General features: G+C 43.2%; 5 protein-coding genes, 1 non-coding gene and 1 pseudogene across 6 annotated transcripts; 4 read left to right on the top strand and 3 right to left on the bottom strand.

Annotated features, from left to right (window-relative positions):
- Nucleotides 1–175: 175 nt before the first annotated feature.
- On the bottom strand, nt 176–247 carry TRNAQ-UUG. Its single transcript has one exon. It is a non-coding gene; the product is annotated as a tRNA-Gln (tRNA).
- Nucleotides 248–6007: 5760 nt separating this feature from the next.
- On the bottom strand, nt 6008–6381 carry LOC118904003 (annotated as a pseudogene).
- Nucleotides 6382–6685: 304 nt separating this feature from the next.
- On the top strand, nt 6686–7083 carry LOC118903989 (histone H2A type 1). Its single transcript, XM_036869615.1, has one exon. It carries the CDS (start codon nt 6691–6693, stop codon nt 7081–7083), a length of 393 nt encoding a protein of 130 aa, XP_036725510.1. The 5' UTR covers nt 6686–6690.
- A 1700-nt stretch (nt 7084–8783) lies between these two features.
- Nucleotides 8784–9215, top strand: LOC118903985 (histone H3.1). The gene has a single exon (XM_036869609.1). It carries the CDS (start codon nt 8784–8786, stop codon nt 9192–9194), a length of 411 nt encoding a protein of 136 aa, XP_036725504.1. The 3' UTR covers nt 9195–9215.
- Nucleotides 9216–11496: 2281 nt separating this feature from the next.
- Nucleotides 11497–11883, bottom strand: LOC118903993 (histone H2A type 1-J-like). Its single transcript, XM_036869621.1, has one exon. It carries the CDS (start codon nt 11881–11883, stop codon nt 11497–11499), a length of 387 nt encoding a protein of 128 aa, XP_036725516.1.
- A 311-nt stretch (nt 11884–12194) lies between these two features.
- On the top strand, nt 12195–12649 carry LOC118903998 (histone H2B type 1-C/E/F/G/I-like). The gene has a single exon (XM_036869626.1). It carries the CDS (start codon nt 12195–12197, stop codon nt 12573–12575), a length of 381 nt encoding a protein of 126 aa, XP_036725521.1. The 3' UTR covers nt 12576–12649.
- A 1742-nt stretch (nt 12650–14391) lies between these two features.
- On the top strand, nt 14392–14775 carry LOC118904005 (histone H4). Its single transcript, XM_036869632.1, has one exon. The coding sequence runs from the start codon at nt 14413–14415 to the stop codon at nt 14722–14724; it is 312 nt and encodes a 103-aa protein (XP_036725527.1). The 5' UTR covers nt 14392–14412; the 3' UTR covers nt 14725–14775.
- The last annotated feature ends 1196 nt before the right edge of the window (nt 14776–15971 follow it).

Here is a 15971-nt window from a genome sequence, read left to right on the forward strand (position 1 = left end):
CGCTGGTTTCTGCATACAGCTTCGCTCCAGCAGCCGGTGGGCTCAAATTTCCGAAGCCTGACCAAGATACTATTGTTCATTATGACTGACGTGTGGTGGGCTGGATTACAGGGGGAAATGCTGGTTTTAAGGGACGAGATGGCAGAAATAAAAATGAAAACGAGAACAGCTGGCTAGGTCCCACCGAGATTTGAACTCGGATCGCTGGATTCAAAGTCCAGAGTGCTAACCATTACACCATGGGGCCCACAAGGGAGAAATTTGGAAAGGTATCTCTTGTGACAAATATCCATCTTTTAGGCACCGGATCCCAACTAGTAAATTTTAAACAACGTGTTCCCCCCATCCCACCAACAAAACTGTACCGCCCCCTGGAGGGGCATTTTGAAAACGTGTGGGTGTTTTGGTTGTCTCAATGGCTCAGGGCACAACTGGCGTTGACAGAACAGGGCCAGAGATGCTGGAAGTTCAGCTGTGCTCAGGACAGTCCTATACCCAAGAATTATCGTTAGGACTGCACAACTTTTGTAAAACGACATTTTCATTTGGGTTTTCAGGGACCTTTTCTAAGGGTGACATCCCTGCTTCCACCTTTGTACCTCCCACTTAATCATCTTATATACAACTAGCAATGCTGTGTGGGACCTGGTTAGGATTTTGACTTTTATCCTGAGATGGGAAGTCACAGCTTCTGGTTAAGTGTCCTGGGATACTCACTTTTGGAATATATGAGAAGTCTGAACACTCTGGGCCACCACACAGTTGGGAAGCCAGACCACATAAAAGTGCTCTGGCAGACAGTCCCAGCCCACAGCCAGTGTCAATTGCCAGACACGTGAGTGAAGATGTTTCCAGACGATTCCAGACCTCAGCGGCTGTCCCAAGAATCACAAGTCAGTGATCCTCCACCTGGGGCCCCAGACATCTTGGAGCAGATAGCCATTCCTGCTGTGCTCTGACCTAGTTCCTGATCACAGAATCCATGAACATAATAAAATGTTTTGTGCCACCGAGCTTGGGCTGCTTATTATGCAATAACAGTAACCTGAACAACTCTAGAAACAGGAATTTTCCTGATCTACTCCCTTAGTTTTACCCAGTAGGACTGTCCCCAATTTTTTGCCATTATAAGTAATGCTTTAGTGAACATCAGTGTCTTCTTATGGAGCTATATAAGTTTGTCATATGTTTTCAAAAATGATGATTGTTTACAAAATTGTTGGGCTTGCGTGGGGTTTTGTGAGAGTGGGATGATTAGAGATAAGAAAACTTCCCTAAAGACACCATCTAAGTGCTATGTACGGTTATTATACTAAGCTGTAAAAAAACATTTGTTGGGGTGTCATTCACTGAGTGAACATTCCAGGCTCTGTGCTTGGGGTATGGCTGAGAACAAGACTCCTTTGTTGGAATTCACCTCTTTCGGGATGGTTTTGCAATAATACTGTTTGCTTTCCTGGATCTAGAGCCTAGCAGAGGTGGCGCCATCTCGTCTTGCTTTGCAGGGCATTTTTTTCAGCAGCTATTTAGAAAACATGCAGGCTGTCAAGGCTCTGTGCAGAAATTAAGTTGGACTAAGAGAAAAAGACACAAGAAGCTCAAAACTGCTCACCCCATAGCTCCCTTTCCCCAGCCACAACGGCCTCTTGCAGTTCCCAGAACACACTAAGTACCTGACTTGGGTACTTGTTCCTTTTGCCTGGAACAGATTCCCCCAGGTAGTGACTCAGCACTTTATGCCAATGACTCCTCCACGACGCCTTTCTGCATACCCTCCTTAAAATTGAGATCCCCAACTTCCTATCCCCTTTCCTGCTTTATTTTTAGCCAAATCACTGACTAAGGAGCTGATATATTAAGAATTTTATTAATTTATTCTTTTATTGCCTAGCTTACCCCTCCCCTCAAAGTGCCACAAGAGCAGGAACTTTCACAGGCTTTTTTTCACTGTGTATCCTCCATACTAGCATAGTGCTTGTCACATAATCATAGGTGCTTAACAAATACTTGATGATGAAATAAATTAATTTCCCTTCTGCTGGCTGATTGGGTCACATAAAATCATTGGCTCTACAATTATATGCCTGATTTATAACTGGAATTGGCAATACTTTCTATATAATTCTTCTTCCCTTATTGCATGATGCTTAATTATTTCCCTGATACATATATTGTCTTATTCGATCCAAACAACTTTTTGATGAAACTGGGCTGGGTTTCTACCCCTGTTTTGCAGATAAGGAAACTGGTACAATGAGTTTCACTGACTTGTCTGTGATCGCACAGTGACCAGAATGGCATTTGCACCTTTGTGGTAGTGAAGTCACCCCTCGGTGACCTCAGATCATCCATTTTCTGGTATTTTGTTTTGTTTTGTCTTGTTTTGCCAAGGAAACATGGTCTTGGTATCTAAGAGTTCTAACTCCTACCTTCATTGCATGGAGAGGGAGAGGAAAACCTGGGGGCCACTAAACGAGAGGTTGGACTCATCTGCTTGGTTAAGCTTGCAGGTCTCCTTCTCACCCCTTTTCCTTTCTTCCTGCAGCACAGTTTTATAAATGACAAAGTTTTGTTTTAAAATTCTAAGTCTGTAGTCTTTTTTGTACACACAGATATTGAGATTCTAAATCAACACATTTGAGAGCCTGAAGGGTGCTAACCTCTCCCATATGTAAGTGCATCTTTGGGGGCTCTCATCTGGGAATTCAGTTTTATAAAACTTACCTGGAGTTCTTTCCCAGAAGTTGAAGAAAGGGTACAGAAATAGAACCTGGTCATAACAGGAGCAGGAATAGATGGATGAGGTTCTTTGAAAGCACTTCCAAAGCTCTAATGTTTCTCAGATATTAAGAAATCATGCAGTCAAATGTAAAATGATATAAAAGTGAAATTCCAACAATTTAATGACAGGTATGTGCACGGGAGTTGAGATGGAATGCTAGAATCTGAGCAAAGAAAGGTGAGGTGTGAGGATTGTTGGTGACCTCTACCTCAAAATCCTCCAGGGAGACAAGTAATTCATGCTAGATTGCAAGTGTCACTGTTTAAGATACAATTATACCAAGAATAAAGAGAGAGAAGTTATAGTGCTGTTAAAGATTTATGAAAATGTTCCTTAGGAATCAGGCTACTTCATTTACTTTCTTAACTTACTAAAGCAATTTATGACCCATAAATTGGTCAGTCAGGCCAGGCATACTTCTCATTACAACTAATATAGTGAATTCTAGTTTGATGAGTATCTCTTGTGAGTTTTGTTATCGTGAATATATTCCTCAGATGTAAGAATCCTAATAAAGTCCCAGCTTGAAGCATTCCATTGCTACTTCCAGTTTATAACAACTAAGGCTCATGGAAACACTGCAGAGGAAGACAGGCTAGGGGAGAAAGTCAGGTTTCTCCTTAAGGAAAGCAGGCCCTCCTTAAGCTCTATGGATTATCGCATCTCTGTTACAACTTCTATCTTATAAACCTGCTGAGACAGACTAAACAGTAGGTTCTCATAGAAGAATATGAGGTTATAGAAAACAAATTTATTAAAAAACTTGCATGAACGAAGGTGAGGAATGTACCTACTAAACATATGAAAATAAAAAAAAACAAAGAATACCCTTATTGACAATAAGCCAATCTGTACAGTAGAGAAGACTTCCTGGATGGTGGAAGATAAAGCCCTTTTGAAGGCTAAAATCCTCTACAGTCTTTTTTCTATTTTTCATGTAAAATATGAACTCAGGCCTGCTCTTTCTTATAATATTAACTACTTAAATTTCAGAACCTAAACTTAAAAATGAAAGTCTATAATTAATGATTCTCAAAAAACCAAGATGTTCCTCTACCCTGAAATTACAGTTCCAATCCTCCTGCATAAAAGTAGTCAAAAGAATGTGATCTAAAGAGTTGTCAGATTCTCTTTCTCCTGTCCAATATGGAATTCTCTGCCGGTATTCAAAACTACCACCGAGTTGTCTGTTCTCAGTGAATAAAAATGTGGGAGTCTCATTTGATTTGTAAGAGATCTCCTAGGAAGCCCAAACATTAGACATTGTTGCATATTCCTTAGATATAGATCTATGCAGTTTGCAATTCTGATCCCCTGGCTGGCTGCAAAGGTAACAATGTTGAATTTGACATCTCTTTTCAGCTGGTTAAAAAGAGGACTACTAGTTCCAAAACGGACCAGTGGTAGTTTCTTTTTCTCCTTCATGCTCAGAGGAACAAAGAAACTCCTATGACTGCTAGATTAATTTAACAAGTAACGTGAGAGTCTGCTTCATTTAAATAACCATACAACGCTAAATTGGCATCTTGAATCATGAATATTTCAGAACCTTATTTGATAAACGTTTCATGGTTCATACCTAGTGGTTTTATACTGAAATCCTGTCATCGTTTTGAGAAGCCCACTCCTGTAGATTTTAGTCCCACTAACCATTTCCGATGCCTTGAATGTGATATCCACTTTCTTACTTCAAGTGCCCAGAATGCTGTTTTGTACACCACCCTCCTCTATTGGTAATATTATTTATTCTGTGCTCCTTGGGCTTTCCATGCACATCTCTACTGAAACATTTATTATCGTATGTGTGTTTTGTTTATTTATGGACAATGTGTACATGTGATTCAAAATTCAAAGTGCTTAAAACGGGCCCAATTAAAAAGAGCCTCCATCCATCCCTGCCCCTAGGCCATGCAGCACATTCCGCATTCTCTGGTTAATCTCTTTTTCGTGCCTAAAATACATCTCTGGGTCCACAGCACCTTTTCTTCCCTCCAAGGGCACCGCACCTTAGGCCTCACCTTATCCAAGATGAACTCAGCTACTTCGGGCGTAGAGGGTACTTCCTCCTCCGCCTTTGTTTGGAACAAGGAAGGGGCGGAGCGAGAAATGCGAGTCTTCCCCGCTCGGGTGTCTCTAGTTTTCAATTTGGTCCGAAGAATTCAAATAAACGGCTGCCCCCCCATCCCCCCATCCCCCGCCTTGAGTACACCTTTTTTCCACTGTTGTCTTTAGAGTTTTGATTTATCTGTACTCTCAACATGGCAAGGCCGCGGCAAGGCGGGGAGGGGCTAGGGTTAATGGTGGTGCTAAGAGCCACGGTAAGGTCCTGTGTGCCAACATCCAGGGTGGAGTCAAGTGCATCTCCGGTCTCGTCTACAGAGACCCGCGGGGTGCTGAAGGTCTTACTATGAAATGTGACCATGACGCCATAACCTACACCCAACGTGCCAAGCGCAAAACGGTCACCGCTGTAGACTTTGTTCTCTCTAGCTCCAGGGACACACCCACTATGGCTTTGGCGGCTGACTGCATTGTATCTTGTATTGCCGTTTTCAATTGTAAAAGCTCTTTTCAGGGGTACCTATCTTTTCTTTTAAGGAGTTAGCTGTTCAGATCACATATTGTAGCTGGTCTTGTTCCTTAGTTCCTGCACTAGTGTACGGCATCGTGGTCTGCTGCAAAGTGATACGAGAAAAAGGGCTATGCAGTGAATGGGTCTGGAGTTCCTGTACACGTAAAAATGGCTTCCATTCACAATGCTTACAGGCTCCCAGGCGCACTTTTAGAATGTGCTAAACTGCAAACATTTTAATTTGGGGCTTCCTAACTGTGAAATTAAACTAGTATCTAAAGGGAACCAGTCCAGTGACTTCCTGGATTTCCCTGGCGTTGTCATTGTTGCTCTCGAGGTTTTCAGGTATTGTCTGTCCAGTCAAAACATGGGGAGACGGGCTAGATGAATCAAAGAACATAGTGTTCACACCAGAAATGCTCGCAAAAATGCACTTTCTTGTCTGAACATGTCAGATTAACACCGAATTTGGGTTAAACGTCACTTCCTCAAATATTACCCAGATCCAGCAAAGACACCTCCTCCTCCTCCTCTCTCCCCGCCCCCTCCACCCCCCGCACGGAAATGACAGGCAAGGCGCCCCAGCTCTTTCATGAGAAGTGTTAAGCAGCTCTGAAAAGAGCCTTTGGGTTTGGCAACGCCTATAAATACATTTACTTGGAGCTGGTATACTTGGTGATAGCCTTGGTACCCTCATACACTGCGTGCTTGGCCAGCTCTCCAGGCAGCAGCAGGCGAACAGCCGTCTGGATCTCCCTGGATGTGATGGTTGAGCGTAATGCGCCAGGCGCGACGCCTCGCCCGCGATGCGCTCGAAAATGTCGTTAGCGAACAAATTCATGATGCCCATGGCCTTGGATGAGATGCCAGTGTCCGGGTGGACCTGCTTCAGCACCTTGTACACGTACACGGAGTAGCTCTGCTTGCGGCTGCGTTTGCGCTTCTTGCCATCCTTCTTCGGCGCCTTGGTCACTGCCTTCTTGGAGCCCTTCTTCGGGACACGAGTGGACTTGGCAAGCTCAGGCATGCTGAAGTACTGCAGTCGAAATGAAACAAAAGGCCATAAAAATAAAAGGCACTTCTTTAACAACAAGGGTTTATGCAAATGAGGCGGGATAAAGGTTTCTGGTGATTGGTAATATTCTCCAGTGACGTCATAGCTCAATTTTTGCCCAGCCGAGGTAGGCATCCAGCATAGTCGCGTTTCCATTGGCCTAAATGAAAGTAAAATGTTAGCCAATCGTATAGCTTCCTTTTCGCGCCTAACAGGGCCTATAAAATATGCGTTTTAAAGTTCTTGCTTGTTATCTGTGATAGTGGTTGTTGATCCCGAACCATGTCCGGGCGAGGCAAACAAGGCGGTAAGGCTCGCGCCAAGGCTAAGACTCGCTCTTCGCGGGCCGGGCTTCAGTTCCCTGTGGGCCGAGTGCACCGTCTTCTCCGCAAGGGCAACTACGCCGAGCGGGTCGGGGCCGGCGCGCCGGTGTACCTGGCGGCGGTGCTGGAGTACCTGACGGCCGAGATCTTGGAGCTGGCGGGCAACGCGGCCCGCGACAACAAGAAGACGCGTATCATTCCGCGCCACCTGCAGCTGGCCATCCGCAACGACGAGGAGCTCAACAAGCTGCTGGGTAAAGTCACCATCGCGCAGGGTGGTGTCTTGCCCAACATCCAGGCCGTGCTGCTGCCCAAGAAGACTGAGAGCCACCACAAGGCCAAAGGCAAATAGAAGTCTGGATTAGTTTAATGCAGCTCAAGTTTCTCAATCAAACCAAAGGCTCTTTTCAGAGCCACCTACAGTTTTCTGGGAAGAACTGAACACTAGGCTTACAAAGTTTCTTGTGCTCTAGATAATACTTCGGACCATTATAGGTGAATTACATGAACCTCAAAACTTGTGTTAGGAAGTGATTTCCACTCCATGTTAAAGTGTGTGAAATAACCTATAAACTTTGATTCATCAGCATTGGCAGATTTGAGGGGTTATGTGGAGTGAGTCATTAAGTATTGTCACCTTCACCTCTACCCATCACGAACCTCTGGAAAGCACAAACTTCTGGTGGAAGGTCAATGTGCCTTTTTGTGGCAGTTTTAAGACATTTTTGTTTTCTGGGTTCTAGACATCCTGAGTATTCAGGGATCAAACCAAACCTGTATCTTAGGTCAAAGGCCATTTTTGGAGCCGTAAGATTTCTGAGAAAGACCTAATTTCACGTCAGTGTGCATTACCTTTTACATTGCTGATTAAGGAAAATTTAAATACTCAGGCTTCTTATCGGAAACGTTAGCTGAGGTGCCTGGCAATTATACTCATTGTTTATTATTGGGTTCTCAAGTATTTTCCAAGCTCCCTTGCACCCATCCATACAAACAGGTGTCTATATAAGTCGATGATCATTCGTTTCAGGATAAAAATGCGATATTCTAGTTTTAAAATGCCGTTTTCTTGGTCTTTTTATTGTTAAAAGACCTTGTACTGATGGGATTAGATCATTTTTTCCTTAAAAAAAAAAAAAAAAGCTTGCCTTGGTAATTTCTAGGCCCTGGGGGGAGGGGGAGGATCAGATGTATCAGATGCCAGGCAAGGAGGCTCTCCTAAGGTTCTGCCAGTTGCTAAGGAACTATTGGATGTAGATGCAAACTCAAGGGGTGTGTAGCTTGCGGTAAACATAGGTTACTGGTGGGGAATTAGATTCTTTAAAAACAAAGGAATTACATTCTTAAAATAGAAAAATAAATTGTGCTGCAATGGAATTGTTTTATATTAACTAACAATGAAAAGAAGTTCATGTAAGGATGAGTTTCCCTATGAAGTTATTAACCCTTTAATTCCTCACATGCAAATCAGATTGCACTTACTGAAAAAAATTTAAAAGTTCTTAAAATTCGTGTTTGAAGGAAAGCTGAGGGGTGATGGTACAGCGCTGCTATTAACCAATTGTGGCCACTGATCACTGGATATGTGGCTAGTTTGAACAAAGTAGTGGACAAGTAATATACACACTGGATTTCAAACAGTGCAAAATTTAAAAAAATGTGAAATATCTAACAATTATATTGATTACATGTTGAAATGAATATTTTAGATATATGGGGTTAAACAGAATACTATTAAAAATAATTTCTTCTGTTTTTATTTTGTTCTAATGTTGCTAGAAAAGTTTCCGTTTCTTATGTAGCTTGTATTTATTTCTACTGGAAATTGCTGTTACAGAGCAAACAACTTTACAGGAAAAATGCAAAAAAAATTGAGGCCACAGATAACTGAGACTATCGGAGGATTGCGGGAACTACAAATAAAATTTTCGACTCCTAAGCAGTCCGGTTACCGGTTGGATAGTTCTGGTCTCTTTTTGTCCAATCAGCTTGTGACTCTCGCTATAAATAGGTGGCCAGGCGGCGCCTGTATGCTAGCTGAATCATCTAGCCATGGCTCGTACTAAGCAGACCGCTCGCAAGTCCACCGGCGGCAAGGCGCCGCGCAAGCAGCTGGCCACCAAGGCGGCACGGAAGAGCGCACCGGCCACGGGCGGCGTGAAGAAGCCGCACCGCTACCGGCCCGGCACGGTGGCCCTGCGCGAGATCCGCCGCTACCAGAAGTCCACGGAGCTGCTCATCCGCAAGCTGCCGTTCCAGCGCCTGGTGCGCGAGATCGCGCAGGACTTCAAGACCGACCTGCGCTTCCAGAGCTCGGCTGTGATGGCGCTGCAGGAGGCGTGCGAGGCCTACCTGGTGGGGCTCTTCGAGGACACCAACCTGTGTGCCATCCACGCCAAGCGCGTCACCATCATGCCCAAGGACATCCAGCTTGCCCGCCGCATCCGCGGGGAGAGGGCGTGAGCCTGAAGGTCTCCCATTCACCCCAAAAGGCTCTTTTCAGAGCCGCCCATATGCACACTGAAAAAGGACTGTTTCCCTGCTAATTACTGCTACTAGCTTTGCTTGTGGGAGACAGGTGGACTTTATACATTTTGATTTTCTAAGTACCAGGTGTATGTGTTATTTCCATTTCCCAACTTAGTAAAACAAGTGGTTAGACCTTTCTTACATTCCTAATTTCTCTTAGTTAGAAAACACATTACTGCTACGATTAGACTGTCAGATGTGATCATGCCCATTCCTTTTCTGAGGGGGCTTGTGAAATGCAGGACCTATGATTTCCACATGGGATTTAGGGTGATGCTAATATTTTACCAAGTTAAAATGATCTAATGCTTTCTACTTGGATTAACACCTTAAGCAAAAAGTAATTGAGTGTCCCCTCCCAGGAATCAGCCTTCCTATGGGAAAAAAGATTTGATGGGAAGCAGTCGTCCCCCACCCCCGCCCCAGCCACATCTAAGGCCAATTTCTAAACAGATTGGTATTCTTGAGTGTGTAAACAGGGCCTTCTGGCTTGGGGAACTGAGATATTAAGTCAAGAGGGACCCACAACAGAGATGGCCCTTTCTGCTGGCTGGGTAGGGCACCCTCTCCTGGATATATGCAGTCAGTATATTGCTTCTCCAAGTAATCTTTCAGTTCTCATTATTTGAAGATTTATTCAGGGGAAATGAGCAGTCCTAGTTATGTGTACGTTTCTAATTATGTGGATACAAATATTCCATGTCTCTAAACTCTCTATGTGCTGAACTCCGGTAGTCAGTTATCCTACCTAAGCTTTTCTGGAATTTCAACATAATTTCATCATTCCATACAAGGAACTTGGAGTTTTGCTATAGTAATGGCTCACAAAAATGAATACTCAGACACCAGACCATTTTGGCTCATGCTAATGGATAGATGGTGATGCCAAGTACTAAGATAAGAATCACTGGGAAAGTAGTGATGATGATGTTCAGTCTGGGATATACATTTTTAATTTCCCGGAGATCTACAAGAATATCAGAAAGTAGATGTATGTGTATGTCTGAACTTGAGATAAGTCTGGGATGGACATAAAAATTTGGAAGTCATTAGTATATATAAAGCATTTGAAACCAAAGGACTGGCCTAGAGATCGCTCTGGCTCTTCCTCTCTTGTGACCACTCTGCCTTATTTGCCAGTATCGAACTTTTTGTCATTTGCCTGCACATACCACAAGCCATGAATTTGGTGACGCTCATTTTCTGCTGGAATCCCTACACTTTCCTCTATTTCCCGATTTCCTTTAATCCTCAGACCAAGTGTTACCTCTCACAGATCTTACTCCTCTATGCTCCCCTTATATTCTGAGCTTACTTATCTTGCTACATTGTTCTTTATTTACTCTTGTTTCTCCCCATTAGATTTTCTTTAGGACCGGCGGCGTCTCATTAACATTGTATCCTTAATGCATGGTACCCAAGTGTGTGATATTTTTTGAAAACAAGTGCATTAGAATTTAATAAAAGAGGAAACAGAAGAAATTGCCTTTGTGCCTGCATTTCTTGAAATGGCAAAACTGCAAAGTGGCATATATGTTCCAAATCTTTCCTAAAGCATAGAATTAAAGGACCTTGCTATGCCTGATCAGAAATACGAACATACCAGAATCTTTTATTATTCTGAAAACGGCCTTTGGTTGTTTCAGAATTCATCTTTTTTTTTTTCAAACTGTAAGTCTTAATCATTAGTGCTCTTGGAATCAATAGCATCCACCACCATCGTTGTTACAGTCAAGCTTGAATTGTTCTATTTGTATATCTACTTAATTTTTCCAGCCTAGGTAACGACTGGGTATCGTTAAGCGTTTTAAAACAACTCTTTAAGAGCAAAATTTTTAAGATGCAGGATTTACTATCTTCCTGACACCCCAGATGAGTTTGTGTATCATTCACAAAAAACTTCAGGGCCCCTCCAACAGATGCTTTGGCTTCATAAAAACTCATTTATACCACTTGCCTACCTCCCACATACGAACATAGGTGAGTCAACTTAATAACCTTGTAGCTTCAGTGATTTTGAAATTAGTCTGACACAAATGTGAATTTTGTTGACAACGGCTCCTAAATACCAACTCCGAAATATGGAAAAGAGTTGAGGACACCCTATGACTGAAACCTAATTTGAAAGTATCAGTACTGTACTTCACAGAATAAAAGTGTACCAAGTCGTGTCACCTTTTTTATGATGATAGAAGTGGCTCTGAAAAGAGCCTTTTGGTGTTTCCAAACTTAGTCCCTACTTGGTCTTGTGGTGGCTCTCAGTCTTCTTGGGCAGTAGCACGGCCTGGATGTTAGGCAGGACACCACCCTGCGCGATAGTGACTTTACCCAGCAGCTTGTTGAGCTCCTCGTCGTTGCGAATGGCCAGCTGCAAATGACGCGGGATAATGCGCGTCTTCTTGTTGTCGCGGGCCGCGTTGCCCGCCAGCTCCAAAATCTCGGCCGTCAGGTACTCCAACACCGCCGCCAGATACAACGGCGCGCCGGCCCCAACCCGCTCAGCGTAGTTGCCTTTGCGGAGCAAACGGTGCACTCGGCCCACGGGGAATTGGAGCCCGGCCCGCGACGAGCGGGTCTTAGACTTGGCGCGAGCCTTCCCGCCTTGTTTCCCTCGCCCAGACATAACTACTAACCTATAAACGCTTTCAGGGATAACAAACACAAAAGCCAAGAATCGCATCTTTTATAGCCCCTGCTAGGAGCGAAAAGGAAGCTATACGATTGGCTAACATTTTACTTTCATTTACGCCAATGGAAACGCGACTATTCAGGATGCCTACCTTGATTGGGCAAAACTGAGCTATGACTTCACTGGAGAAGAATCACCAATCACTAGAAACCTTTACCGCACCTCATTTGCATAAAGCCTTGTTGTTAAAGAGGTACTTGTTGGTTTCCTAATCGTTCGTTTTACCTTGATCGCAGTTCTTCGCCATGCCGGAGTCTGCCAAGTCCACTTTTGCTCCAAAGAAGGGTTCCAAAAAGGCGGTGACCAAGGCCCAGAAAAAAGATGGTAAGAAGCGCAAGCGCAGTCGCAAGGAAAGCTACTCCGTGTACGTGTACAAAGTGCTGAAGCAGGTGCACCCGGACACTGGTATCTCGTCTAAAGCCATGGGCATCATGAATTCGTTCGTTAACGACATCTTCGAGCGCATCGCGGGCGAGGCGTCGCGCCTGGCGCATTACAACAAGCGCTCTACCATCACCTCCAGGGAGATCCAGACGGCCGTGCGCCTGCTGCTGCCCGGCGAGCTGGCCAAGCACGCCGTGTCAGAGGGCACCAAGGCTGTCACCAAGTACACCAGCTCCAAGTGAGTCACTGATTGCTGAGCGATTGATCAGACTTTCTCACACCCAATGGCTCTTTTCAGAGCCACCTACACTTTCCGAAAAAGAGCTTGTGCGTTGTTACGTCTGTTTTGAAATGTTTCATGTTTCTTTGAATGTGTAAGTATAGCTTTAGATAAAAAATTTCTACGTTTTTGGGGGAGCCTTGATCCTCATGCATTTTTGCATGTTTGTTACAGTTGGCTTTCACTATTATAAGTAGCTTTCGTGTACTTAATGAAGAACTAATAATGCATGTATCCTTCGGTTTGCAGAAGTATTTGAAGATAAATCTTTGCACTGCAAGTAGCCAGAGCATCGCAATAACTCCTGGGGTTTTCTTTAATCTTATCTCTGGATCCTATCCCGATAAGCTACCTAGTTTTTGGGTCCTATCCAATAATCTACTTAGCTACTTACTGCCTATGAAATTGAAGTAACGAATTACTTACTCCTTCTGGAGGATCCAGAAGTCGAAGGTATTAGTTGACAAGGAAGCCGAATTCGCAGCCAGTGTGTCTGAGTGCTTCCTCCCTAAGCTGCAACAGGTCCACAACTTTATGCATTATTAAAGTCTCAGCCTTAATAGTTGGAAGCTAGGGTAATTTTAAGATAGAGTGCTGACAGGACTTGATGACTTAAGAGTTGCGAGACAGCATAATGTAGGTTGTTCCATTTTCTAGTTTCTCACCTAGTTCCCTCTCCTTTCAATTTACCCCACCTTGCTCCACCACCTCTCATACGTAACTGTAAAATGATAAACATTGTTAAAGGGATTAGATGGCTTTTAGTCATGGAGTAAACAAGAGCAGTTTGAAAAATAAACCTGAGTCCTTTCTCTTGTGCCAGGCTAAGAGTAAAGAGTTGGAAATTTAAAAAATTTTCCTTCACCTCTTCAGTTCTCTTTGAAATGATTATAATTTTTCTATGTTGGCAGGAAAGCCTTGTGCCTCTGAAAAACCCAAAAGCGTTTTCTTTTTTCTTGAAACAAGTTACAATGTTAATACATTTTAATGGAAACACAATAGGAAGGACTAGTGTCCCCAGTACATTACAGAAATTACGTTAAAGAGGGTACTTTATCACTGGCAAATAAATCCATAAATCTTGCTTGCTGACCACTTGATCAACCAAAGACAAAAAAAAAATCATCTATCCCCAAATTAATTCTGAATGTAACAAATAGATTTTGGAAACCATAGTATATAGAACAGAATAGAATTTTAGTAATAGCTCCAAGTATGATGTTAAAGGCATTTCATTGGTGGAGAAAAGAATTATTTTAAAAATCTGGCTGTTTAAGGAATTGCTAGGGAATTGTTTGAAACTGTGCTATGGAGAATTCATGGGGAGGAATAATAAGCAGATATTAATAACTTATTAAAAACTCAAGGGAAATTGAGTTAAATATACCAGTGTAAAGAGGTTTTAAAAGGGCATATGCAGCATTGCATACATTTTCTTTGAAAGAATATCTGCTTTTATCTATTCACCAAAATACCAAATTAGCTACCAGCAGTGATCTCTGTGTGGTGAGATAACGAGTTTTGCCCTTTTCCACAACACTAATGTTTTGCGTTCGCATTCAAAAGCAATTGTTAAAGCCTTAAAACATGGTAACAAAATAAGTTACCACAGCGTGAAACTGTACAAAAGAACAGAGAAAGCCTCTTTTTCTTTTTTTTTTTGGTCAAATTCCCCTCCCCCCCCTTAGGGCGGGACTTCCCGCCTTCAGGTTCTCAGTTCGGTCCGCTAACGGACGTATAAAGACTTGCATCCGCGAGCTGTATGAAGCTAGGCTTTGGTGGGCTTCCAAGTGTTCGTTATGTCGGGTCGTGGGAAAGGGGGGAAGGGTCTCGGAAAGGGGGGCGCCAAACGCCACCGCAAGGTCCTGCGCGATAATATCCAGGGCATCACCAAGCCCGCCATTCGGCGTCTGGCCCGGCGTGGTGGCGTCAAGCGCATCTCCGGCCTTATCTATGAGGAGACCCGCGGGGTGCTGAAGGTGTTCCTGGAGAACGTGATTCGGGACGCTGTTACTTACACCGAGCACGCCAAGCGCAAGACTGTCACCGCCATGGACGTGGTCTACGCGCTCAAGCGCCAGGGACGCACCCTTTATGGTTTTGGCGGCTGAGTGTTTAGTTTTGTGTCTGTTCCTTTAACAAAAGGCCCTTTTCAGGGCTTCCTACTTTTCCCTTGTAAGGAGCTGTGATTCTGATATTTTTCATTGCTTGGAGTTGTTAAAATAACGAAAAATGTGGTTATTGTACTTTGGTCTGCAAAACTGTTTTGTGCTTACTCTGGGACGCGTGTGTTCCCAATCCCGCCCAGGTACAGCAGGGGTCGTTAGGATCGCTATCCAGTCAATTCCTTACCTAAGGATATATTCACGCTGAATTGGTATGGGGTCTTTAGTTGTGTAATTTGCTAAAGGAGGTAGTGGGGAAAGTCCTTGCAGATGCCTACGTTCACTACTATGTAACTTTCTTTTAGAAAGTAATTTTTATAATTTAACCACGTATGAAAAGTGGGGTAACTTTGTGTCAGTTAATACACTACCACTGGCAAGAAGTCACACACAATCGAGTCTGGCACTGTTACTTGGAAAAAGTGTATTCAGATCCCAAACTGGGAAAGTGTTTTATAGAAAAAGAATTCGTCTTTAAGGTTAGTTAGTGACATCTCTGCCCCTCTAAAGGTAATAACTATCTTGTCAAATCAAGCTCGCAGGCATGTTCTATGTGCCTGGAGGGATAGTCAGTAGCCTATTGCTGGTCTGGATCACTTATTTACCACAAAGGATAGGGAGGACATTTTATACAAATTAGTCCACTCATAGAGTCAAGTGAGTAAAGGGTTTTTTTGGTTGCTTTTAAAAGGCGAGGCTCATAATTGGCGCTCATTAAGTCTTAATTTATGTATTTGGTGAAATGGTGAATGTCACTGGTGACAAGAACTGGGGAGGGACAGTTATAGTAATGGATTCAGATAAAGCAAAAGTACAAACATTCCTGGTCCACATATGGAGAGCACATATGTTTTATTTAGACATATTTTTCTTAATTTTTTTGTCACTAATGTAAGCATGTGAATGAAAAATGTACTTGTTTTCAACTTGTGAAAAATCGTCCGATTTGGCACCGCTAAGCAGACCCACATATATTTTCGACATAAAGAATAATCTCTCTGTTTAGGATGTAAAAGATAAAAATAAATATTTTAAGAGATGTAAATGTCCTGTTTTGTGACTTTACTACCAAAGGGATGCAAGATGGTGAAACATTTAAGCATAATCATTAGAAGCAGATGGCTTGGGATTAAACCTATACCACCATTCTCTTGTGGTGAGAACGGGTTAAGTTACACATCTTTTCTGGGCCT

Source organism: Balaenoptera musculus, chromosome 11 (genome assembly GCF_009873245.2).
Source record: "Balaenoptera musculus isolate JJ_BM4_2016_0621 chromosome 11, mBalMus1.pri.v3, whole genome shotgun sequence".
NCBI classification, from domain to species: domain Eukaryota; kingdom Metazoa; phylum Chordata; class Mammalia; order Artiodactyla; family Balaenopteridae; genus Balaenoptera; species Balaenoptera musculus.

Coding starts and splice junctions, on each gene's coding strand:
- LOC118904005 (XM_036869632.1), top strand. CDS start 14,413: ATGTCGGGTCGTGGGAAAGGGGGGAAGGGTCTCGGAAAGGGGGGCGCC.
- LOC118903989 (XM_036869615.1), top strand. CDS start 6,691: ATGTCCGGGCGAGGCAAACAAGGCGGTAAGGCTCGCGCCAAGGCTAAG.
- LOC118903985 (XM_036869609.1), top strand. CDS start 8,784: ATGGCTCGTACTAAGCAGACCGCTCGCAAGTCCACCGGCGGCAAGGCG.
- LOC118903998 (XM_036869626.1), top strand. CDS start 12,195: ATGCCGGAGTCTGCCAAGTCCACTTTTGCTCCAAAGAAGGGTTCCAAA.
- LOC118903993 (XM_036869621.1), bottom strand. CDS start 11,883: ATGTCTGGGCGAGGGAAACAAGGCGGGAAGGCTCGCGCCAAGTCTAAG.